We start from the raw sequence: 27,765 nt of genomic DNA, 5'->3' as shown, positions 1-27,765 counted from the left end.
CACGAGATACACACATCACGAGGTACACACATCACGAGGTACACACATCACGAGGTACACACATCACGAGGTACACACATCACGAGGTACACACATCACGAGGTACACACATCACGAGGTACACACATCACGAGGTACACACATCACGAGGTACACACATCACGAGGTACACACATCACGAGGTACACACATCACGAGGTACACACATCACGAGATGTCAGGTTCCTTGATCATAACAGTTTTGAACCCAAGCAAACCTATGTAGACCTCACTGCGGATGAACAACATCATTGCCAAAGAATTATCTGCATGGACCTTTCACCAGGAGACTTGAGTGACAACAGAAGCTGTGAGTCAGAATCATTCTCTGATGAAGAACCATTTTACGGTTTTGAAGAAGAAGAAGTCACCTCACTACCACATGATATCATTTCAGATGATAACCTGTCATGTGACGAGGACAGCAATTCCTCAAGTGTCACACCTGCTCCACAGCTTGCACCAGATGTTTCAAGTCATGACATCAACTTTGCCGCTAATGCAACAGAAATCAGTGTTGAGGATGCATTGAACAGTCCAGATAGTCAAGAATGGTTTAGCGCTACATACGATGAAGTCGCTAGTCAAGAATGAAACCTGGGATATCGTGGACAGACCAGCAAACAGACAAATAATTGACTGCAGAACTGTCTTAAGAAACAAATACCGCAGTGATGTATCCTTGCTACGAAGAAAGTCCAGAATAGTTGCACGAGGATTCAACCAAAGACCCGGAGTTGACTTTGTGGAAACATTCTCTCCAGTTGCAAAAATCGAATCATTCAGACTCCTCATGGCTCTGGCAGTGAAGTTTAACTTGCATGTCTCACAGCTGGATATCACCACTTAATTCTTTAATGGTGAAATTGATACTGAAATCTTCATGGAACAGCTGGACTCATTAGCCAAGTTCTTACAGAAGATGAGAGGTGTAGAGGAAGACAGTCACATAGCCAAAAAGGCAGATGATATGCTCCAGAAGTCAAAATCTGGTAGCAAAGTGTGCAAGCTTACAAAAGCCATCTACGGATTGCGTCAAGCTGGCAGACAGTGGCATGCCAAATTAAACGCCACATTGATGTCAGTTGGATTGCAGCCCACTAGTGTAGATCCTTGTGTATATGTGGGCAGTGTAGGAAATTCTCAAGTCTTCCTGCTCACTTATGTTGACGACATCATAATTGTGTCATCAGACCCGGAAAGAACAAGGGAGATCCAGGACAAGTTATCTGCCAGATTCGACATCAAGGATCTTGGTTCTGTGAAATGCTACCTGGGCACTGGCGTAAATCAGTCTGTTGACAAACTCACGCTGTGTCAAATTGGCTACATCAGAGGAGTTTTACACCGATTTTGAATGGATGACTGCAAGCCCATAAGAACCCAGTTGGCGACCCGGATCAAACTGGATGTTGCAGCTGCAAGTACAGCAGATGGGACTCAGTATCCGTTCAGGGAACTGCTCGGAGCGTTTATGTACATCGCCATTGGCACTCACCCTGATATATGCCATGCAGTCAACAAGCTAAGCCAATACAACAACAGCCATAATCTTGTTCACTGGCAGGCAGCTAAACGAATCCTTAGATACCTCAAGGGAACAATTGACAAGACACTAACCTACGTCAAGGATAAAGAGGGAATATTTGGTTTTGCAGATGCTGACAGGAAGTCTTATACCGGTCACAACTTCATCTTGTGCAAGTCAGAAATCTCATGGTGTTCGCGCAAGCAAAGGACCATTGCTCTCTCATCAAGGCTGAGTATATGAGTATCTCCGAAGCAGCAAAGGAGGTGATTCACCTATCAACCTTCGTGAAGGAGCTGGCTTTAGTGGACCTGTCAAACATTGTACTGTTCAATGACAACCAGTCAGCTGGAAAACTGGCAAATAATCCAGTTTTCCACTCAAAGACAAAACATATTCACATAAAGTACCACTTCATTCACCAGGCCCTGCAAGATTATCCACTGAAACTGCAATATCGGTCAACAGAAGACATGGTAGCAGACATGCTGAAGAAGGCTCTTCCTGCGCTGAAGCATGAGATGTGTGTTGTTGGACTCTGACTGCAAACCTAGAACCACAAACTTAAGCACTCAAGTTCATCGATTTCTACCTGTGTGTAAAAATTGAGTAGGCGTGTTGAGATTCAAATTTTACCACCACATAATATTGTTGGTGTCCACAGACGTTGTTGTGTACACAGTTGTCCTAGCAGTGTGTGTTCTCTGTCTGTGTGTGTTCCTTGTTCAGTGTGTGGTCCTTTATGAATAAAGTTGTTCATTAAACACGTGTCGTTGCCATAATTTTAAGTCCTAATCCTAACAAAAAGAGGTTTACGGAGTTATCAAATTTCATCAGTGCTTGAATGGGTGATACTTTTATCTTATTACAGAGCACAGGCTGCTATCGGCTCTGTTCAGCCTCTCCAAGCCTGTCCCACCATGCAATATGCGAAAGCTGCAATGGTGGGCCCTGCTGTTATCCAATCACCAGTCTAAGCTTCTATACAGGACCTCGGGTCAGCATTGCAACACTGATTTGTCATCTCAGTTACCAGTAGGTACTGATTCTGCATTTGATTCATCCAAACATTCCTGTTTTCACAAAGATTCCCAGGATTTTTGACACACTTCATAGGTTTCCTGTTGACTACTGATGCAGGGGTAAAATACAGGGAGCGAAAGGCTATTTACAATTTGTACAGAAACCAGATGGCTGTTATAAGAGTCGAGGGGCACGAAAGGGAAGCAGTGGTTGGGAAGGGAGTGAGACAGGGTTGTAGCCTATCCCCGATGTTATTCAATCTGTGTATTGAGCAAGCAGTAAAGGAAACAAAAGAAAAATTCAGAGTAGGTATTAAAATCCATGGAGAAGAAATAAAAACTTTGAGGTTTGCCGATGACATTGTAATTTTGTCAGAGACAGTAAAGGATTTGGAAGAGCAGTTGAACGGAATGGACAGTGTCTTGAAAGGAGGATATAAGATGAACATCAACAAAAGTAAAATGATGATAATGGAATGTAGTCGAATTAAGTAGGGTGATGCTGAGGGAATTAGATTAGGTAACGAGACACTTAAAGTAGTAAAGGAGTTTTGCTATTTAGGGAGCAAAATAACTGATGATGGACGAAGTAGAGAGGGTATAAAATGTAGACTGAAGTGTCAGGAAGTTCTTTCTGAAAGTATTTGTATGGAGTGTAGCCATGTGTGGAAGTGAAACATGGACGATAATTAGTTTGGACAAGAAGAGAATAGAAGCTTTCGAAATGTGGTGCTACAGAAGAATGCTGAAGATTAGATGGGTAGATCACGTAACTAATGAGGAGGTATTGAATAGAATAGGGGAGAAGAGGAGTTTGTGGCACAACTTGACAAGAAGAAGGGACCGGTTGGTAGGGCATGTTCTGAGGCATCAAGGGATCACAAATTTAGCATTGGAGAGCAGCATGGAGGGTAAAAATCGTAGAGGGAGACCAAGAGATGAATACACTAAGCAGATTCAGAAGGATGGAGGTTGCAGTAAGTACTGGGAGATGAAGAAGCTTGCACAGGATAAAGTAGTATGGAGAGCTGCATCAAACTAGTCTCAGGACTGAAGACCACAACAACAACAACTGATGCATTGTGCATGAAACTGCATCTGCCCCAGCTTTTCGGGTAATTCTGCAGAATGCCTGCAATGGGTGGCCTCGGAGTCTAAAGGAGATACACCACTTGCTAGTGTGCCATTAATTTGTGTACTGGAAAGCTACTTCTGCATGAATGAGCATTCTTGTCCTCCACATGGAGAACGATGATGCACGAGTTCTGCAGCTTGAGGTGCTGCAACTGCTCCACAAGGGTTACTGCGGAGTGGTGTGTACAAGCAATTAGCTCTGCTAGAATTGTAGACCATTCCACATACCGTCCACATCTACTACACAAGTTAAGTGTTTACTTTCATTAATAAATAGTTGTTTAGAATTGTGACACTGTTTTTTTTATTGTTTTAGGGCTGAACGTCTCTACCCTCTAGACATGACAGACATGTGCTTTTCAAAAAAACTACCTCAGTATTTGCCTTGTGTGATTTAGCCTAGAAAAAATACAGAAATGTTAATTCACATTATTGGGCAGGGATTTGAAATACAAGTCCAGAGCTGTTTACCCTCTGTACCATCTCCTCAGTTTTCAACCTGTGCGGGAATATACACACCATCTCTATAGTGGTACTGGTGAGGTTTAGTAATGTTAAAACATCCCCACAATATTTTTGGGTGTGTTGCTGCTTCCACAAAACTGTAAATGTGAGACATGTGGCCATTTTACCAGACACCCTGAAGAACTCAATTCATTAGTGGTTGGAGTCAAAGTCCACAATAAGGGGTGGGGGGGGGGGGGGAGGGAGAGTGTGTGTGTGTATATATATACACACACACACACACACACACACACACACACACACACACACACACACACACACACTCTGTCACACTCTCACTCTCAAAAAGAATGCAAAGCTTACTATAGATGAAAAAAGAAACAAGAAATATGTTTTGAATCTATCATTCCAAGTTACCTTAATTTGAGTTTCAGCTTTCCTGGCAGCCTGTCTTTGGGGCCGTGTAGATTTCTGCCCAGATTTCTGCTCGGACTGTTTGATGTCCTTCCCAGTATATGATTTTCTTGCTCTGTTACTTTTCTGTAGCTGTCTCACAGGCACATTGGCGAACTTTGTATCTGCAACATGAGTATCAGATGAGACTGACAAAAAAGCAAGGTCAGGTTTTTGATCCTCAGGTGTTTCTTCAAAAGTAGCAACTCTAGGCTTATCAGGAATTATACATGTTGCATCTCGCAAATTTTTGTCTGTTACAGAGTTATCTTTCACACTTCCTTCAAAGCTGTTTGCATCTGGAGGCATTTCATCACTACCAAAGCCACCAGCATCCATATTTTCACAAGCAGGGGTACCATTTTGGAAACTTGATTTTGTCCTATTACTAACATTGCCGTTACCCAGTGTCAATTGTAACCCCCCTTCTGTATCTACACCATTTTCATGACTATCAAAATCACCACATTGTTCCCCTTCCTGATTTGTCTCCACATCAGATCTTTCTGTATGGCACACTGCTGTTGCCTGGCTTTCCTGTCCTAACTCCCTATTCAAAATGGAAACATCCTCAGGTAGTGTCGTATGGTTGCTCTGACCCAAACTGATAGAGGCTGGTATCTGAATCTGTCCTATATCCGTATTGTCCTTCCTGCTGCCATCTTCTGAGTTTTCCTGATCTGCCATTTGCTTACTATCCAGAGTAAGTGGATCTTCAGTTGGAGCAACTGGGTAATCTGAGGAATCATCTTGACTAGATGTAATATCAACTGATGAAATGTCTTTAAATTCTTTTACGTTACATAAGCTATCTGTCCCATGTTTTGCTATAGGGTCTGAAGGAGAACTGGCACGATTTACATCACTATCTTCAACTTCTTTACTGTCTTCTTCAACAGTTTTCGATTTCTTTCTTTCTGGTTCTTGTTTGGAACAATTCTCATCTTTCCGTGAGATCTCCAACTTATCACGTGTGGCAGTCTTGTTGTCATCATTACAGATGGTTCTATCGGATTCACTTCCTGTCTGAACTCCACTAGAGCTACTTGATATAGTTCTCCTCCTCTTTCTTTTCTTAGTTCTTGTAGTTCTTGGAGTCCGGGGTGGCAGTTTCACTTTGTTTTCTTTCATAATATATTCCCCACTACATTCCAGTTTTGAACTAGCATTCTGGGAGGTAAATCTGTTAGAGTCTGCAGGATCAAAAGAAAGGATTTCATTTTTTACAGCAGATACTACAGCCCTTTTATTAGACTTCTCAATACTCAATTCAAATGAACCTGATGGACTATTGCCAATATTTTTTAATGCATCAATAACATTTGTGTTGAGTCTTTCAAGGATAACACTGCAAGGCTTAAGTGACTTCAAAACATTTGCATCTCCACTAGTCTCAACGTTATTAGTACAATATCGAGTAACATGTTCGGAATAATAGTGACTATTTAACACATTCTTCTTATGCCACAATGTGTTACTACTATCATTGTTACCATTAGTAGAAGTGCTGTCTTCACTGTTGGAGTCCCTGGCATTTTCTATAACATTTACAGAATTTAATGTAACTTCCTCATTACTGTCAGAAACTTGACTGAAATTATTTTCACTTCCACGACTCTGAACATTTATTGTATGTTGCTGGGCATCAAAATTTGTAAGTTTTGTTTCACTCTTTTCTCTTTCAATGTCTGAATCATTATCTTTAGCTATTTTTTTGACTTCTTCAGCAACACATGGCTCATTTTTCACATCACTCCCACTTTCAGGATTAGTATTCTCTTTAAATTCCTTGTGACTAAATAATTCACTGCCATTATTGATCACCACACCAGGTATTTTGGTATTACTCACGCCCAGTGGTTCAGAGCTGTTGCTAGTTAGTTCAGTGAAATTACTGTCAGTGCTGAAGAATTCTACAGAGTTTACATTTAAATCCCCTGTACTGCCAGATCCCTGAGTATCTGTCCCATTTACATTACCTGTTTCTGTCTCAGCATTGAAAGCATCCGAAAGTCTCCCTGCAGCTCCTTCAGCATCAACAGTAATAATATTTTCAACAGAGTTTTCCACTGCACCACTACCTTCACTCTCTGAACTAACTTTGTTTACACATTCATTTTCTGCTAACACATTTATACTAGGGTCACCTGGTACTTCACTGGGATCACACTCGGGTGGCACTTTTGCACAATTATTACTACTAGCATTTTCACAATCTGTAGCTGTTGGTGGAACTGGCGATACATTTAAATTATCTTCACTTGCAACCTCACTACATACAGGATCACTTTCACGCAGCACAGGTCCTGAAAGGGTAACATTAGTGTTTCCAGATGATTCTTCTTCATTTAATGTCACCTCTGGTTCAAGGAGGAGTTCTGCCATCTCATATTCATTGTCAGCATTCTCTTCACAGATCTCCGATTGCACTGTTGAGCCTGTGGTCTCATTATTTTTAGCATTCTCATCATCCAACTCAGGAGACACTGCTTCAGCACTGGCCATTGCTTAGATCACTCATCCAGCACTGAAAACATAAGATAACACCATTAAATCTCCAGAGCAACAGTAAACGTGAGTAATATGCTAAAAATGAGTAACACCACTTATAAGGTTTCCATGATTACCTTAAAATCTATCTTCCACATTAAAACACTTTTCTACCTTTCATTAAACTGTCGTGATGTTATACCTTTCAATATACTACTCTTTACCAAAAACTCACGGTATGGGACTTCATGCACTTCCACTGAGTTACATCAGTTCTTTCAATCATAATTATAATAGTCACTAGCAGTACTTATTCTCCAGACATGAATTTGGTGAAACAACTATCTTCTGAAAGATGTTGAGAATAAGTAACAATTTTTGATCAGAGGCAGGAGCACCTGAAACATCACAATTATGGCTCAGTTACAGATCCAAAATGATAATAGTACTTAAATTCTATCAGTCACAAATCAGTGATACTCAATTACACGATGGTACAGTCATCTGTGGTCACATTGCTGCATATGGAATTTTAACATTCAAATGATTTCAAATGTCCACCAGAACCCACATAATGCGCCAAAACTATTATAATTCTCTATAAATATTCTCATTTGCTTCTACAGTACAGACAATTAAAAAAAACCTTAAATTATTTGATAATTATGAGTGTACATTCTTTAAGAATTTAAAATATACTATGTTGTGTGTCCAAAAGAACAGCATATCTATACAATATATGCATCTGATGGCACATCGATCTTTCAATGCGGATGCACAATAATGCAGACCTCCCATGGAAATACAGTAGGGCTATGAGGAACAATGGACAAAGGACACTGCTCTGTAGTGTGCAGCATATGGAGATTTGGGTCAGACAGGAGATGTGCATGGATAGATGGACAGCCCAAGAGGTTAAGGCAACCACCTGTGTAAATCGGGAAATCTAGGTTCGACTTCCGGTCTGGCACAAATTTTCATGTCATCTTTGAATTATTTTTTTCAAACACACACACACACACACACACACACACACACACACACACACACACACACACACACACACACAGAACTGCAAATGGTCACTGTTTCTATATACTTGTATGGCACTGTCGGGTGAGAAGATCCCCCACCCCCCACCCCCTTTTCAATGGGGTGCTGCCTAATTGGAAAGGTCTCCTTTCTTTGTGCACACTGGCACTTTTCCTTTGCTAAGTGAAAGTGAGATGTGTCTTGTGTACATCTGTTGAGTGAAGATGAAAGTGATGGGTGTATTTTGAGTCTGTATTGTTCATAACAGTGACACAGAGGGAGAGGGAGGGGGGGGGGGAGAGAGAGGGGGGAGGGAGGGGGGAAGGGGGGGGGGGGAGAGAGAGAGAGAGAGAGAGAGAGAGAGAGAGAGAGAGAGAGAGAGAGAGAGAGAGAGAGCGTTGCACCCAGTGTTGACATGTGTATTCCTGTTGAAACGCGCTAAGTGAGCCACTAAGCTTAGCGTGCTCATCCAACAGATGGATCACTGTCAACTGTGTCACATGCTGCAACTGTACGGGACACTGCAAAAGATGTCTGGAATTTTACCTAAGACACTGGCACAAAGTCTGCTGATGAAGAAACTCTCCTTCCATTGCTGGCTAAACACTGGTGAGGAAAATTTCCTCCAGCCCCAGGATTTGAACTGGCTATCTCCAAGTCAATAGTGGTATCCCAAGTGAGTCTTGGTGACACATTCTGGGATGGATTTTCCTGATTTTTACACTGACCATTAGGTTTAGTTGATGGGCAAACCATGACGTTAGGGGAGTTGTAGGTTGGCAATGATGTGATAAAAGTTTGGCATTTGACTTTGTTCTTTGTCATTGCAGGGTAATTCAGAGAAAAATAGATGAATTAATTAGAATGTTCTTCTCAAAGCACTGGTGTAAATGAAACTGAATATTCCTGGAATTAGCTAAAGCAATGGTTTCAAGCCATACCTGTTCACATAAAATCTAGCAACAATTCTTCAGAGTGCTTTAGTGCACTCTGCTTCCTATGAATTAAAACTATTTGGAAAGTCTTCCCTCATGATTAAAAACTCTACACAAGCAGCACATGGAGACCCTATACACTATTAGTTATGTCATGAGTTGCTGAAATGAACAGGAATAAGTGTTTAGTCACTTGCCCACAAAATATAGATATATCAAGACTTTTGCAGCTATCTACCTACACTTGGGTGAACTCCAATAAGGTTTTGATCTGAGGCAACAGATAGCTGATCAGCAGTACCAAAGCAAACTAGACAGAAGGTGGCACTATTTTAGTATTTACAACCATTACTCAATCTATGGGTGGTAAGTGAAAGCCTTGTGTGGTCTTACAATGAAGTTGCCTCCAAGGTTGTTGTGGACTTTTCTGCCAAAGTCTGGATGCATAGTTTTACACTGAAGTGATACTGAACAATAAGTGTGAGGAATATGTATAGCAGAGTGTACTCCTGAGGCTCACCAGTACCTCTCATGTCACCTGTCACGAGTTTACAGAAAATTCTTGGGCTATGTCCACTGAACATCATGCTACATTACTGGGCAGCATTATACTGCTTGAGGCATGAACAACATGATTGAGTTCATGAGTCCACAGGGTCCATATTCCTAATAAAAGATACCTGCAAGCTTGCAGATTAGACAATGGAAGTCTGACTGGGAAACTAGAAGCACAGCAAAATGGGTACATAGCATATTCCCAAGCACTAGTAACAGGCTGAATATGTGCGACATTGACCCTAATCAAGGTATGGTGCATGTATTAACAGGTCAAGGCCCATATCCTAAACATCTACATTGAGTAGGATGTAGTAACACACCAATCTGCAAGTGTGGAAAAGAAGGTTCTGCTGATCATGTCATTTTCAGTTGCCCACTTTCCCAGGTAGAGATGGAATGCAGGTAATTACATTGTGATTTAAAACCACTATAAAAGACCAAAATTTATTTATGACAGTTAATTTACCTGCACACTGTATGTCAAAAGAACAACTCGTCAGCTGTCAGTCTTTAAGAACAATTGGATTCTCTGAGTAATGAACTAATGTCAATGGTACAAAGAGCAAAGAAGAAGAAAAACACCAATTACTATTTCCACAGAGAAAACTGATACTTCAATGATCTGTCATTATTGGTCTGATTCAGTACTGCCCATATACACATCCAGTTAGCACCTGAGAGACATACCTTAATTGGCACTGTAATGACTGGATGACAGGATCAGGAAGTACACAAATACTATTGATACAGATGTTTAATTTTTATTCCTATTGGCAATTAGCAGTGAAACATTCAAATGCTGCTGCCTTAATGTAGAGGGGGCAGTCAAGTGGAAATAATAAATAATAAATAATAATAATAATAATCTTTATTATTATTATCATTATCATCACTATCATTATCATTATTACCTGTGGGTGAGGGCACAAACAGCAACATCATCAGTGTTGTTGCATGAATGATATACAGATGAGTATGGTGAAAAACTATTAAAAAGATAAAATCAAGGATAAAATACCAGCACAGACATGGTTAAAAAGATGACAGGTGACTGTGGCCTAATGACTACTTAGAAATAATGGGCAACCGAGCCATTCTATCACACATTAAGATCTCTCAACCAATATTTTGGGAAGAATTCCAGGTATCACACAAAATTATATAACACGAACCACACTTGCCTCATTATCAGTAAAAATAGAGGGTAGGTCCTGTGGGAGACGCAGATAAGCCCTCAGGTCATCGCATCAAACACACTCAAAATATCTCGTATCTACAGTTGTGTCCCATCTGCAATGTACTGGTGGCTCCTCACGGTGTAAGAGAAAGCACTGCGTCAATGGCCAATTACTCACTCTATGAGGTGTAAGAGATACTTTTTCGGCTCCTCGTGGAAGGAAGAAAGTAAGCAATGGTCACACCGATAAGGTTTTATGGAACATTGCTTGTTAGTTCTAACTTTCAGCCACTGAGCCTCCCACCAGCACATGGGCTTCTTGGTCACAAATGAAGTAACAGCCTGCAGGGGGACAGAACAGTGAGCAGGTGTGGGAAGGGACCAAGCCTCCTCGGCAGCTGTATCAGAGTGTTCGTTTCTCCTTATCTCTATGTGCCCTGGAACCCAGTAGAAAGTTATTGTCTTGTCCTTCCTTTGCTAGAGAAGAAGAGCATCCTGCACTTCTTGCACCATCTGATCTGATGGGTACTGTGAGAATTTGAGCAGATGACTTCCTTGCCATGACACCATCTCATCTGCTCCAGTGCCCTCAGGATAGCAAACAATTCTGCATAACAACCTGAAAACTGCTCTGGAGGCCAATCCTGAGGACAGTGTTGGGGAAAACTTCAGAGCAGCTGATAAAATACCTCTGCTTTGACCTATATGTGTAAACAGTAATAAAATCCACTCATGGTGGGAAGAAAGTAAGCCGTAGTCACACTGAGATGGTTTTACAGAACATAGCTTATTATTGCACCCTTTTAACCACTGAGCTCTCCCAAGACCTATGACTTGAGACACCTCAGTTTCAGTTCTTTAAGGTATGGCACCCAAGTTAATTTCTCATCAAAAGTGAGGCCCAGATATTTCACCTTTTTCTTAAAAATGAGAACAATATCCCCAGTTTTAAAATGCATTACGTAAAATGAGCAGCAGTGATTACAATCAACAAATCAAATCCTCCATAAAGAATCTGAAACCTGTGGTGTTAGACCATTCCTCCAATTACTTGATAGTCAAATGCAATTGCAGAGTAGTCATTGCAAGGTTGGAGGATGCACAGAAGACTGAAAACTCATCCACAACCAAGGAACACAGTACAGGATGCCTTACTGTGGATGTAATACCGTTGATTGCTATGGTGAATACTGTAATACTTAGAACACTCGAAAGAAGATACAAATCGAAGAAGACGCAGGTAAGATGTTGCTATGGAGGAAAGCTTGTTGAACTGCTGCTTTGAGCAGGGTCGGAGGTTATCGAGTGTGGAGTGATGCCTCCTGAACTCACACTGGGAATGACTTAGAGCCACCCATTCACAGGCCGACAAGTCGGTCAACATCCCCCCCCCCCCAACTTAGTGGGTCATAGACCCTGTCTGACTGTCTGTGGGCACACTGCGACTGCATGGTGGACCCTACCTACACACGGTTGCATGGCAGTTTTCCACCATGCCAAAATAGAAGGTAAAAAGAGTGTGGGATGGCAGGTAGAGGTCATGGCTAATAAGTAGCAGGTAGCAATGAGCCAGTGGAGCTGATGCACCTGGACCCTCCTGACTGCTATAAACTCATACACCACAAAGGTGAACATGTCGGGGCAGACCCACTCAGCAGGGGCAGTTGGCAGACTTTCTCAGCATGGGTGGATTGGCTGACCAGTTGGCCTGTGATTGGGCAGCTTTTGTAGGGACCTGGCTTCAAGAACCCACATTAGGTGTCGATTGACCACAAGCTTCTCTCTCTTTCCTATGCAGCTTGTCAGACTAATGCTACAATAACTACAGAGTTTAGTCCAATCCTTCACCGGCTTTAAAATCAGGATTAAAATAGATTCTTTCCAGGAGCTGAGGAAATCTTTCCTTTGAGTGGAGATTCCTCTATTTCAACATGCTGTACCATATCAGGTTGTGACCAGGCACAATATCATGAGATACTGACAATGCAGAAGGCAATTCCCACAGAAAGAAAGGCTGGTTGTATTCTCAAATGTTACTGGAATAGAAATCAAAACAACCCTCTCTTGTGTCTCCCAATAATGACAGAATGCTGGACCCTGGCTAGATTTAGCCATACTTGTCTTATACAATTTTGCCACTATCTGTACAATGTCTTTCAACGACATTAGGAGACACTTCTGCTCTTGTACAGCTGCTATTGGGGATCATGAATTCCATGGTGAGATCCTTACTTATTGATGGAGTTCAGGAACTCTTACCATGACCTCTGCTTACTCTCCTGAATTATTCTCCTTGCCTTTGCCCATGTCATTCAAAATGTTGCAAAATTTGCATTTGCAGGGCACTGACTGAATATTTGCATAGCTGTCTGCCTGCCCTGATTGCAGAACAACACTCATCATTCCACCAAGGGACAGGCTGCCTCCTAGGTGTTCCCACTGACTTCAGGATGGATGCACAAGCGGCACATGTTGGATCATGACTGTAATGTGATCCTCCCAGTCCTGGACACTGTCACACTGCTTGAAAATAGCGAACTGCCTGTAACACATCCAGTTAGTCTTTCTGAACAGCCATCTCAGCAGCTTCCTTCTGGGAACTGCTCCATCAAGTAAATGGATGCAGATAGCGTAGTGGTCGTTACCATAAAGGTCATCAACTCCCCACTGAGCAGTGTCTGCAAGGGCAAGTGAGCAGGAAGAGAGATCTACTGCTATAAATGAACCTGAAGCAATGCTTAGATTGACCCACGTTCATCAATACAATGTCTGTAGTTCATGCCATATCCTCAAGTATCAAACCCCTGGAGCAAGCAGTGTTAGAACCAATAGCGCACTATGTGCCTGAAGTCCTCTAAAAGCAGAAGGGGATGGCATAGTTCATCAAGAAGATGTGTAAGGACCTCACTGTCAACAGACTCATGGGGCAGTAGGTACACAGAGCACACTGTGACAGCAACATGGGCCACTATACGAATAGCAACTGCTTGTAGTGTTGTCATTAAGGGCAGAGGTGAGAAGTAGAATGTGTCCGTGACTAACACTGCTACCCCACCTTTCACACTGTAACCATTAATGTCGTCCTTTCTGTAGAGGCGATAGCCTCCAAGTACAGGTGCATCCGTTTAGGAGTCTTTTGGAGGCAGAGGCAAAAAAGTCTATCCCTTACAAAGAGTCTCAATTCCTTCAGATGGGTCCCCTGTATCCATTATTATTATTAGATTGGAGTATGGGAGCCATTTCAGCAATATGGTTTTGATTCATCCCTATCCTTATACCGGGATGGTGAGGCACTTTTAGAGTATGGGGCAGTGGAGGGGCTGCCTGGGTCCAATAACAGGGCATTGAAATCCATGATGTCCTCGGTAGTCAGATGAGCCAGAATGATGTCAGATGGTGCTCAGAACAACTTTTGACCCAAATGTTGTGATCTTTCTCTGCTCCCTTTCATTCAAAGATGATGGGGAAACGGGGTGCTGAGAGGCACTCTGCTTTTGGGGGTGCCTTCTCTACATGTACATCGATATTCCGCAAGCCACCGTATGGTGTGTGCCGGACTGTACCCTGTACCACTAGTTGTCATTTACTTTCCTGTTACACTCGCAAATAGAGCAAGGGAAAAACGACTGTCTATATTACATGCCTTCATATGAGACCTCATTTCTCAAATCTTATCTTTGCGGTCCTTATGGGCAATGTATGATGGCAGCAGTAGAACAGTGTGGCAGTCAGCTTCAGCTTCAAATGCCATTTCTCTAAATCTACTCAATAGTGTTTCTCGAAAAGAACGTTGCCTTCTCTTGAGGAATTCCCATTTGAGTTCCCAAAGCATCTCTGTAACATTTGTTGTTTGAACCTACCGGTAACAAACCTAGCAACCCACCCCTGAATTACTTCAATGCTCACTGTGAGAATGTTACTGATCTCTCCTGTCATAGCTGCCTGGATTGCTACGTCTTTATTTACTTTGCTTCGGCGTGTACAGATGAAAGTACGGGTGCTGGTGCTGGATAATTGTGCACTGGATGTCGTCCGTGTGGAAGCGTTCACCTTGGAAACAGGTTTCTGTGCCATGGGAGCATACGAAGTGGCAATCACAGGGGGTTTGTCGACCTATATTATTTCTTTACTTCTGTATAGGGGATTCGCTTAGTCACTTATTTCCTGAATTTTGTGTTTCTTATCAAACTGTGCAGGTTCATCTCCAGACTGGATGACTCCTAAGAGCAGTTGATGGAGACTGCTGGAGATGGGAAGTTAGTCCCACTCTATGGGCTGTCTTTCCACACTTCTAACAGGTCGCTTCACCTCCATAACTCAGCATGTATGGCCAAATCACTGACATTTGTACCACCGTATGGGGTTAGGTATGCAAGGCCAAACCCTAAGTCAGAGGATCCCGGCCATAATGTGTTCAGGTGGCGTTGGAGAATTGAGGTCACAATGAAGGTGGTGGTCTTATCAGTTTCTCAATTATTCCTTCGTGTCCTTTTCTCCACACCCACTATCCCCTGTGATGCCCATTCTTCTTTAAGTTCAGAGGTGTCTATGTACATAATATAACTGCACATGACCACAACCTTGCTTGAGTTAAAGTTGTGCAACTCATAAATTACGTCTACGTCACCCAATTTCTTCTGACTTCCTAGACAGTCCACCTGCTTTGCCATGTTGGTCTCAACCAATAAGGAACCACTCTGTTATCGGTTAACAGACTTCAAGGTACCAGCAAGTGCTTCGAAGCCTTCATGAATATGGAAGGGCGAAATATTTTAAAAACGTTCCTTCCTTCCTCTTGATCACTACCAACATATTCTGATTTAAGACACCATGAACCACGTCAACAAATACAATTTGATTAACAGAAAGACTAGCCCCCCTCATCGGTTGCCCCTACGACACACAACGTTCGACCATCGCACCGCATGGTGGTTGCTGAAGCATACCCAGAGGTTAAGTTACAATGACGGAGGACTGGTGGCGTTCACCGTCCACAGCTCAGAAACCCTGGGGTCGCCAAGACTGTACCCAGCGAAAGCTGAGGGCAAATGGAATCGAGACAGAGGGAGGAAAATTAAGTAAACTGTTTATTGTTTCAAAAGTAATCGCCATAACTGATAATACAACTATACCACTGTGAGATACGAAGATCAAACGTCCACATAGGAAGATGTCAGCAGTTGCGTATGGAACCATGCACCTGAAGTAAATCGATGGCCACGGATGACTTTCTTCAGGGCTCCCAAAATATGTAAATTGCATGGGGAGGGATCACGACTGTATAGAGGATGTGTAAGGGCTTTCCGGCGAAACTTTTGCACAGCGTAGTCTAAACTACCTTGGCGACATATGGGTGGGCATTATCCTGTAACAGAATCATACCGTCCGTCAACAATCCTGGGCATTTAGACTTCATGGCGTGCTTCAATTTTTGCGAAATGTCCACGTGGGCTCGCCCACATGTTGCCAAGTCGTTTCGAATATCCTGCAGGAGTTACGCTGAGAAGCTCTTACACATCTTCCGTACAGTCCCGATCTCTCCCTATGCGATTTATATGTTTTTGAAGTCTTGAAGGAAGACATTCGTGGCCGTCGATTTGCTTCAGACGAAGGGGTGCACACCTGGGTAAAATCACAGCTCTACAGGCAACCAAAAACATTTTTTCACAAAGACATTGACGGTCTTGTCTCACAATGGGATAAAAGTATTAACAGTTACGGCGATTACGTCTGAAATAATAAACAGTTTACGTCGTTTTTTTCCATTTGCCTCGTTTTCATTTGACTGCCCCTTATAGGATTTCTAAAGCATATCTTATCAGTATGTGGAACTTGTTAGCACTTCCTGTTCCTCATAGAAATTTGTTTATTACACCAACCAGTAAGAAAAATCTGAATGCACCGACTGTTGGTGATTTGTCATCACTGACAACAAGGACAACAGTTCATGCTGACATTCCATTTTCCTCATCTGCATCTTCCTCTTGGTATTAAAGTTGCAGCCTAGCTAAAACGACAGCATTTTTTCAGTTGTGTGGGCCTGCCACACTTTTATTCATGTTCTGTCATCGCCAACTTGTTATGTTCTGTTGACTAAGTCACATGTAATAGTCATGATGCACTCTGCTATGTATTTGCTTATGAATTGACTAATCCTACCAATATATATTTGCTTCACTTTATCTACAGCCTTTCCCATGCTGTCAACTGATGTCCAATGTATATGGTACGAGGGGAACTTACTACTGATCTGTTATTGTCGACCTTGTCCTATATTATCACAACCTGAACATCTCCCGCTCTATATCGATTTGACCTGAACATGGTACGCAGTATCACTGAATCGTGCACCCTCAGTTCATGTATGTACCAGCAAATTCTTATGGGTATGACGAGGTTGGGCAAGACTTTCTAGTATATGTCCATCAGTTGATTTACTAACAGTCGGTATCCAAGTATGCTGTATTGGGTTCAAGAGATTTCCATGTTAAGGAAACATAGCAGCGAGAGAGCTCTCCTCGACACATGCTACACACACGTCTCTAATAAATTGAAGGAGTTAGTTGGGTTGGTTGGACATTTTAAAGCATCTTAAAACTTCGAGATAGTTAGCTCATCATCTGCTACAACAAAGGTCAGATCTGCAGTCAAGCTAGCCTGGGTTTTTTTTATTTTTTTTTTAGGGCGCACAACTTCAACGGTCATTAGCGCCCAGACTACGTTAGGAATGCACCGCGAGGCTCAAGTTTAAAACAGCAATTAAAAGGGAAAACACGATAAAAGATCGACAGGCATATGATAAAAAAACCGCATAATTAAATGTCCTTATGACAGGTTGGTCAATTTGATAAAACGAAGAACGCGAGCAGCTGCTCCTGGGTCATCTGCTAAAATGGCATCGAGAGTACATGGCAGGCCAAGATCAAGACGCAGTGTAGTAAAATCCGGACAGGACGTTAAAATGTGGCGGACCGTCAGCAAGTGCCCACATGGGCAGAACGGCGCCGGCGAAGCCGTCAGCAGATGGCGATGGCTGAACCGGCAGTGTCCAATTCGTAACCGGGCCAAAACTACCTCCTCCCGCGGAGAGGGGCGTGAGGAGGACGTCCAAGCCGCGGGAAGAGGTTTCAAGGCCCGAAGCTTGTTGTCCGTAAGTGCAGCCCAATCGGCATGCCACAGCGATAAAATGCGCCGACAAATGACCCTGCTACAATCTGATGAAAGGACACAACAAAAGGCTGTCCGAGGCTGGAGGACCGCAGCCTTGGCCGCGGCATCTGCAGCTTCGTTCCCAGGGATACCGACATGGCCAGGAACCCACAGAAAACTAACCGGAGAACCGTCGTCCACCAGCTGCTGAAGAGTGTGTTGGATCCAGTGCACGAAAGGGTGAACTGGATACGGATCACTGAGGCTCTGGATGGCGCTCAGGGAATCAGAGCAGATGACATAAGCAGAATGTCGGTGGCGGCAGATGTAAAGAACAGCCTGGTAGAGGGCAAAGAGCTCAGCTGTGAAGACCGAACAATGGCCATGGAGCCGGTATTTGAAACTTTGTGCCCCGACAATAAAAGAACAACCGACCCCGTCATTGGTCTTAGAGTCATCTGTATAAATGAAGGTCATATTAATGAACTTCGAACGAAGTTCGACAAAACGGGAGCGGTATACCGAACCGGGGGTAACCTCCTTTGGGAGCGAGCTGAGGTCAAGGTGAACGCGGACCTGAGCCTGGAGCCAAGGTGGCGTGTGGCTCTCGCCACTCTAAAGGTTGCAGGGAGTGAAAAATCAAGGTGTTGAAGGAGGCGACGAAGGCGAACTCCAGGGGGTAGCAGGGCAGAGCCATACAACCCGTATTGACGATCGAGGGAGTCGTCAAAAAAGGAACGATAAGACGGGTGGTCGGGCATTGACAGTAGCCGACAGGCATACCGACAAAGCAGTATATCGCGCCGGTAGGGCAGTGGCAATTCACCGGCTTCAGCATGAAGACTCTTGACGGGACTAGTATAAAATGCTCCGATCGCAAGACGTAAACCCCGATGTTGTGTGGAGTTGAGGCGGCGTAAGATGGACGGCCGTGCAGAGGAGTATACGAAGCTCGCATAATCCAGCTTTGAGCGGACGATCGACCGATATAGGCGAAGTAGGACGGTTCGATCCGCTCCCCACGACATACCACTGAGAACACGGAGGACATTTAGTGAACGGGTACATCGGGCAGCCAAGTAAGACACATGTGGAGACCAGCTAAGTTTCCTGTCAAATGTAAGACCTAAAAATTTTGTTGTCTCCACGAATGGGAGAGCAACGGGACCGAGTCGCAAGGACGGTGGGAGAAACTCTTTGTAGCGCCAAAAGTTAATACAGACCGTCTTCTCAGCAGAAAACCGGAAGCCATTGGCGACACTCCAGGAGTAAAGATGGTCAAGAGAACGCTGAAGACAGCGCTCCAGGAAACATGTACGCTGCGCGCTGCAATAGATGGTAAAATCGTCCACGAAAAGGGAGCCTGATAAATAAGCTGGGAGGCAATCCATTATTGGATTGATCGCTATGGCGAAGAGAGTGACGCTCAAAACCGAGCCCTGTGGCACCCCATTCTCCTGGCGAAAGGTGTCCGACAGGACAGAACCCACACGTACCCTGAACTGTCGATCCATTAAAAAGGAACGAATAAAAAGAGGGAGGCGACCGCGAAGGCCCCATGTATGCATGGTGCGGAGAATGCCCGCCCTCCAACAGGTGTCGTAAGCCTTCTCCAAATCAAAGAACACAGCCGCGGTCGGGCGCTTCCGCAAGAAGTTATTCATAATGAAGGTTGACAAGGTAACCAGATGGTCAACAGCAGAGCGGCGCCTACGAAATCCACGTTGTACATTGGTAAGTAGGCGCCGAGATTCGAGCAGCCAAACCAAACGAGAGTTAACCATTCGCTCCATCACCTTACAGACACAGCTGGTAAGCGAGATGGGTCGATAACTGGAAGGCAAGTGCTTGTCCTTCCCCAGCTTAGGAATCGGTACAACAATAGACTCGCGCCAGCATGCGGGAACATGTCCCTCAATCCAGATGCGATTATAAGTACGAAGAAGGAAACCTTTACCCGCAGGAGAAAGGTTCTTCAGCATCTGAATATGAATAGAATCAGGCCCTGGAGCGGAGGACCGTGACCGGGCAAGTGCATTTTCGAGTTCCCGCATGGTGAAAGGGGCATTATAACTTTCACGATTCGAGGAGCGGAAGTTAGGTGGCCTAGCCTCCTCTGACTGTTTTCGGTGGAGGAAGGCAGGGTGGTAATGAGCGGAGCTCGAAACCTCTGCGAAAAAGCGGCCGAAGGCATTGGAGACATCCTCAGGGGCCACAAGGACGTCATTCGCGACCGTCAAGCCAGAAACTGGTGAGTGGACCTTAGTGCCAGATAGACGGTGCAGGCTACCCCAGATAACAGAAGAAGGAGTAAAACTGTTGAAGGTGCTTGTGAAAGCAGCCCAGCTGGCTTTCTTGCTTTCTTTAATAATACGACGGCACTGCGCACGTAATCGTTTATAAGTGATACAATGCGCCACTGTAGGGTGGCGTTTAAAGGTGCATAAAGCACGTCGGCGAGCACGTAAAGCGTCTCTACATGCTGCGGTCCACCAGGGGACCGGTACGCGACGTGGAGAAGAAGTGGTGTGAGGGATGGAATATTCAGCAGCAGTGAGAATGACTTCCGTGAGGTGTGCGACCTGACTATCGCAGCTTGTGAAGGTTTGATCCTGAAAGGTCGTCCTGGAAGAGAAGAGCCCCAGTCGGCTTTGGAGATGTTCCAACTTGCTGAGCACGGAGAGGGGGTACGATGCAGGAGATGGATGACACACGGGAAGTGGTCGCTCGAATATGTATCGGAAAGGGCATACCACTCAAACCGGCGTGCATGTTGGGTAGTACATATAGAGAGGTCTAAATGGGAATAGGTGTGAGATGTGTCCGAAAGAAAAGTAGGGGCGCCAGTATTGAGGCAGACAAGATTGAGCTGGTTGAAAAGGTCTGCTAACAGTGAGCCCCTCGGGCAGGATGCTGGAGAGCCCCAAAGGGGATGGTGGGCATTGAAGTCTCCAGTTAACAAAAATGGTGCAGGTAGCTGAGCAATAAGTTGAATCATGTCTGCCCTGGTAACGGCAGACGACGATGGAGTGTAAACGGTACAAATAGAAAATGTAAAAGTGGGGAGAGTAATTCTGACGGCAACTGCCTGCAGGCCGGTGTGCAATGTGATGGGATCGTAGTAAATATCATCCCGGACCAGCAACATAACCCCTCCATGAGCCGGAATACCTACCACAGGGGGTAGGTCAAAACGCACAGAGGTGTAATGTGCCAAGGCAATGTGATCGCATGGGCGGAGCTTCGTTTCCTGGAGGGCTACGACGAGCGGACGGTGCAAGCGGAGCAGCAACTTCAAGTCCTCTCGGTTGGAGCGAATGCTGCGAATATTCCAGTGAATAAGTGCCATCGTGAGAAGAAAAGGAAGATGAAACAAGGGGTCACCTCGAAGGCCGCTGAGGGCCTGGCTTCGAGCGAGTACTGCCGCCGCTATCAGTAGGCGGACAGCCATCGTCCATTGGTTTTATAGGTTCATCGGCCATCTCGTTAAGATGGCCGGGAGGAGGAGCTTCCTCCGCCGGTGGACGGCCAGATGTTCGGCTACCAGCGGTGCGGCCAGGCGAAATGGATGACGGCCTGGGGCGGCAACCGCTGGGTGGCGCAGGAGAAGAAATGCGCCGTGGAGGAGAACTGTGCTTCCTATGAGCCTTCTTGGAAGGTCTTTTAGTGGAAGTATTGGTCGACGGCTGGGAGTGCGAGGTACGTAGGAAGTCTGCACGGGACGGTTCCTTCTTGAAGGCCCGTGCATCTGATTTCTGGGTCTTCGTCTTGGCAGAAGCTGATGAAAGTGCTTGTGTTGGAGGGGTGACGGGAGGAAGAGGAGACGTCGACCGCGCGATCTTAGCACTGGCCGAACGGACGACCGTGGTGCCGAAGGTCAGATCGCATGTCTGCGTCGCCACCTCCCTGGTAGTCCGAGGGGAGGCGAGGACAGTACTGTAATTTCCCGCTGGGAGCAGCGCGGGCTTCCTACTAGCAAATAGCTTGCGAGCAGCCGAGGTGGACACTTTCTCTTTGACCCGAATTTCTTGGATACAGCGTTCTTCCTTGTAGATGGGACAGTCGTGGGAGGACGCTGCATGGTCAACCCGACAGTTCACACAACGAGGAGACGGAGGTGGACAGTCACCCTCATGGGCATCCCTGCCACAAGTGACACATTTAGCCGCATTGGAACAAGACTGGCGAGTGTGATTAAAACGCTGACACTGGTAGCAGCGCGTAGGTGTCGGGACATAGGGGCGAACAGAAATAACCTCGCAGCCCGCTTTGATACGCGACGGCAGCTGAACACTGTCAAAGGTCAAGAAAAGTGTCCGGGTCGGTACAAGGTCATTGTTGACCTTTTTCATGACCCTATGGACAGCCGTCACGCCCTGCTCAGCGAGGAAAGACTGAATCTCCTCGTCAGTCAATCCGTCAAGTGATCGAGTATAGACCACACCACGAGACAAATTCAAAGTGCGGTGAGCCTCCACCCGGACAGGGAACGTGTACAGGAGTGTGGCCCGAAGCAGTTTTTGTGCCTGAAAGGCGCTCTCAGTTTCTAGTAACAAGGTACCATTACGCAACCTGGTACACGACTTGACAGATCCGGCTATGGCAACTACGCCCTTCTGGATTACGAAAGGGTTGACAGAGGAAAAATCCTTTCCGTCCTCAGATCGAGAAACGACGAGGAACTGTGGGGCAGGCGGTAGTACTTTAGTCACTGGTGGCTGGTGAAGTTTCCGTTTTTGGGCAGAAGTCGAGAGAGATGGAGAGAAATCCATTGCGGAGGAATCCCCCATGATTGCCAGCGTCTCCGATGGCGCGCTCCTTCCTTGTGGGGACCCTCTCAGAGGGCACTCCCACCTTGGGTGAATGTTTACACCTCAGGTCACACCTCCCGAGAAACAGACGGAGGGACCAATCGGCATGTTCAGAAGGTATCAGCTCAGGCAATCACCCCTCCCTGGGCCTGGCCTTACTTGTCTACCCAGGGCGGGGAATTACGCGTTACCCCGTCACCGGCTACGCGTGCGAACGCGTGGGTCGGCCTTCAGGCGCGCACAGGGAGGACGGAAGAGGAGGAAAAAGAAGAGAGAGAGGGAGAGAGAGGACAGACTGTCTCAAACGCCGAGGCGGAGACCAGAGAAGGCAAGGAGAAGAAGGCAAGGAGAAGGCAAGGAGAAGAAGAAAAGGGAAAGAGTAAGGAAGACAGTGAGATGGAGAAGAGCAAAGAAAGGAACCAACCAAAGGAAGGAAGAAACGAGAAGTGAAAAAGCTAAATGACCGCAAATAGAGGTCGTGGAACCGTCCGTCTCCGGACGCAGGCGCTAACTACCCCCTTGAGGGGGAGGGACTCCTTTTAGTCGCCTCTTACGACAGGCAGGAATACCTCGGGCCTATTCTAATCCCCGGATCCGCAGGGGGGAAGCTAGCCTGGTCTGAATATTATCAATAAAATCAGTCCAATTGTTGTGTACTGTACTCTGAATGCCACAAGCATCGCACATGTAGGATACTCTCGCAGGTACAGGAATAAGGCGATTTAGAAAGGCTTCATCTCACCTAACTGGGTAAAAGAGTGAACACAGTCGAGTAGTCGACAATAAGAGCTGCAACTTGGCCGGCCGCTGTGGCCGAGCGGTTCTAGGCGCTTCAGTCCGGAACCGCGCTGCTGCTACGGTCGTAGGTTTGAATCCTGCCTCGGGCATGGATGTGTGTGATGTCCTTAGGTTAGCTAGGTTTAAGTAGTTCTAAGTTCTAGGGGATTGATGACCTCAGATGTTAAAAGTCCCATAGTGCTCAGAGCCATTTGAACCTTTTTTTTTTTTTTTTTTTTTTTTTTTTTTTTTGCAATATACCTCTATAGTAATTGTAACAATCTACAGATCGCCTCAAGGTAACTTTCAGCTATTCATGAAAAATCTAGATGCATTATTGAGCTACCTGTCAGACAAAAAGAAGCATTTAGTGGTTTGTGGTGATTTCAATGTAATTTCTTGAAAGATACGAATAGGAAAAATGAGCTAGAATCTTTGTTTGGTTGTTCCAACCTAGTATCTGTTGTAAATTTACCAACTCGTGTGCAGCGGGATAGTAGGTCACTTATCGATAACATTGTCATAGACAGTGCTCAGGCAAAAACAATTAATGTGTACCCAGTTGTTAATGGGCTATCTGATCATGATGCACAGTTAATGGAAATAATACATATAGCACCTTACAGGCTTCAGGCAGGTTCATACAAGGCAGGTAAGCTTATTAATGCGAACAGGGTACAGAGTTTTAAGAGCAGCCTAGAAGACGTAGGATGGGATGAAGTATACACAGAAAATGATGCTGATCCCAAATTCAATTTATTGCACCGTAAATTAGTCTCAGTATCTGAGAGTTGCTTTCCTGAAACGTTATCCAAAAAAGCCATTACAAAGTCAAGTAAGCCATAGATTACTAAGGGAAGTAAGATATCGCGTAGGAGGAAGTGGGAAATATATCAACAGGCCAGAATAAGTCAGGATCCGACGTTACTTGGTTACTACAAAAGATACTGTAATATTTTAAGGAAAGTCATTAAGAAGTCGAGAAGCTTGTGTGTTCTGACAGAAATTAATAATCCGGATAATAAGATTAAAACTATATGGAATATTGTCACACGAGAGACAGGGCAGCCTGACAGTGCACAGCATACCATAGCAATAAAAGTAAATGATGATGATGTGAGTAATAATTCACAAGATGCAAGTTCAAAAATGGTTAAAATGGCTCTGACTACTATGGGACTTAACTTCTGAGGTCATCAGTCCCCTAGAACTTAGAACTAATTAAACCTAACTAACCTAAGGACATCACACACATCCGTGCCCGAGGCAGGATTCGAATCTGCAACCGTAGCGGTCGCGCGGTTCCAGACTGTAGCGCCTAGAACCGCTCGGTCACTCCGGCCTGCACAAGTTGCAAGTATTTTTAACAATCACTTTCTGAATGTAGCAGCAAAAATAGGGTTAAAGGGTTCAGTTGAAGCAAACAAAAAATGTTAAAAATGTCATTCCCAGGACCTTAGGCCTTTAGAAATAGCACCAACATCCCCCACTGAAATTAAGGCAATTATAAATATACTGAAAAACAGGAGCTCATGTCATGTTGATGGAATCTCTAACAGAATTTTGAAGTGTTGTTCTAATTTAATAAGTGGAGTCCTTAGTGATATGTGTAATGCTTCGCTGGCACAGGGAATTTTCCCAGACAGATTGAAGTACGCAATTGTCAAACCTATTAGAAAGGGGACAAGTGTGACTTAAATAATTATAGACCAATCTCACTGCTGACTTCATTTTCTAAAATGTTCGAAAAAGTTATGTATTCAAGAGTATTCTCACATGTAAGTGAAAATAATGTACTCAGCATGTCACAGTTCGGATTCTGGGAGGGTTACTCGACTGAGAATGCTATCTACACATTTACCCATCAAATAGTACAAGCCCTAAATAACAAATTATCGCCAGTTGGTATTTTCTGTAATCTTTCGAAGGCATTTGACTGTGTGGATCACGCCATACTCTTAGAAAAACTCGGGTTTTATGGAATTGAAGGCTATACACACAGCTGGTTTGAATCATACTTAACAGAAGGCAAAAAGTTGTGCTGAATAACACAAGTTGGGAGGGTGGTAAATTCTAGTGAATGGGAAGTTATCACAAAGGGAGTCCCACAGGGTTCAATTTTGGGTCCTCTGCCGTTCCTTATTCATGTGAATGACCTCTCACTTAACGTTCAGTAAGCAGAACTAGTACTTTTTACAGATGACACGAGCGTTATAATAAATCCAATTCCAGAAAAAGCATCTGAAGATATTGTTAAGGATGACTTTCAAAGAATTATTAAGTGTCTAGAATGAAATTTTCACTCTACAGCGGAGTGTGCGCTGATATTAAACTTCCTGGCAGATTAAAACTGTGTGCCGGACCGAGACTCGAACTAGGGACCTTGCCTTTCGCGGGCAAGTGCTCTACCGACTGAGCTACCCAAGCACGACTCACGGCCCGTCCTCACAGCTTTACTTCTCGAGTTCGAGTCTCGGTCCGGCACACAGTTTTAATCTGCCAGGAAGTTTAATTATTAAGTGGTTCTCAGAAAATGTAGTCTCCCCTAATTTTGAAAAAAACTTACTATATCCAGTTCTGTACACCGAATACAGTCATGCCGACAGTTGATGTAGCATATGAACAGGGCTCAGTTAAAAGGGTAGATTTCTCCAAATTTTTGGGTGTTCACATTAATGACAACTTGAACTGGAAGAAGCATATTACTGAGCTTCTCAAACAATTATGTTCTGGTTCTTTCGTTCTTCTTATAATCTCCAGTCTTGGCAATAAACAGACCAGCCTCGTAATGCACTTTGCATATTTCCACTCAATAATGTCTTACGGAATGTTTTCTGGGGTAACTCACCACTTAGACATAAAGTATTGATTGCCCAAAACAGAGCAGAGAGAATAGTTAGTGGTGTTCACCAAAGGACGTCATGGAGGTACCTGTTCAAGGAGTTAGGTATTTTAACTGCACCATCAGAGGACATATATTCGCTAATGAAATTCGTTATAAATAATCCATCTCAATTCGCGAAGAACAGTGATGTTCATACGTACAATACTAGATGAAAAAATGACCTTCCCTATCCGTTGTTAAAGCCAACAGTTGCTCAAAAAAGGGGTACATTGTTCAGCAACAAAAATCTTTGATCATTTGCCCAACAACAAAGTGTCTGGCAGCTATCAGATCAAGTTTTAAATCTAGCTTAAAAATAATTTATTTTGGACAACTCCTTCTATTCCATGGACGAGTTACTGTTTAGAACTGGTAAAAAAAAAAAAACCTCTAAATGTAGTTGCATGTGTAGAACTAAAAATTTCAGTAATAGTAATATTAATATTAACACTATTCATGTGTGTGTAAATATATCTTGTAATCTGACTTGTTCCTCATCATAGCAATAAAATAATCGTGAAAATGATCTACGGAACATAACTAAAATATCTCACTGCGATCAAATCAGCTGATATAGTCCGTTATTTGCTATCCTACGCTCGACCGTCACGCTGAAATATTCAATTCGCCGTGGCACCAAAAGTGCTATTTTCCAACACATCAGCAAGCTATTAATCCAACTGCTCTGAGAGTGAAGATATTGAACATTGTAACTCGACGTGGATCTGCGTTTCATTGGCCGGAGGTAGGTGACTACGTGGTTCGTGAGCTCTGAATGACAGCTAAGATTTATTGGTACGGTCGATACCTGGTGAATCTGTAGGCAAAGAAAAATGAAATACATCGCGATACTCATCTAACCAATATAGCATGGAAATAACCTTGTGACATCTGCAGCTGCAGCTAGAAAGCACAATGTATACATAAGGTGGGGAAAAATATTTTCAAGAGCAGCAATAACACTGATGTTAACAGCTTCCTTACTAGCTCCCATTAGTCACAGGTCCTCTGTGCCCCAGTGAATTTTCCTTACAGTCTAAGAGACTTCCACAAACTATTTTCACGTTTGGCAGTAATTTGTGTATGAGAAAAACGTCATGTTGCACTGTGGTTATAGAGTTCACATTTATATGTATCACTACGTATATCAGCGCCTAAGATTGGAGGAAGGCAAAGGTTTACCACCTCCATGCGGTGTTCAACGGCTTCAGTTACAGGGTTACATTAAGAACAATAGGTTCCTGTGGGTCCTTCATACGATCGAATTTCGTTCTTACAATATTTCTCTTGTTATTGAGAGAGATGAAGTAA

At 44.1% G+C, this 27,765-nt stretch overlaps 1 protein-coding gene across 2 annotated transcripts in view; it reads right to left on the bottom strand.

Moving 5' to 3' along the window:
- The window catches only part of LOC124721476, a 454,829-nt gene that overhangs the window by 166,953 nt on the left and 260,111 nt on the right, over positions 1-27,765 (bottom strand). The window contains exons 3-4 of one of the 2 annotated variants that reach the window (XM_047246471.1): positions 7,269-7,529; positions 4,606-7,168 (exon numbers count right to left, since the gene is read on the bottom strand). In XM_047246471.1, the coding sequence (XP_047102427.1) occupies positions 4,606-7,146 (2,541 nt within the window). In that variant the 5' untranslated portion in view covers positions 7,147-7,168; positions 7,269-7,529. The remainder of the gene's footprint in view (positions 1-4,605; positions 7,169-7,268; positions 7,530-27,765) is intronic. The other variant, XM_047246472.1, reaches the window with a different exon arrangement.

The sequence above is a fragment of the Schistocerca piceifrons genome, chromosome X (assembly GCF_021461385.2).
Source record: "Schistocerca piceifrons isolate TAMUIC-IGC-003096 chromosome X, iqSchPice1.1, whole genome shotgun sequence".
Lineage (NCBI taxonomy): Eukaryota > Metazoa > Arthropoda > Insecta > Orthoptera > Acrididae > Schistocerca > Schistocerca piceifrons.
The sequence above is the reverse complement of the archived record's forward strand: the minus strand, read 5'-3'. Positions and strand labels throughout refer to the sequence as shown.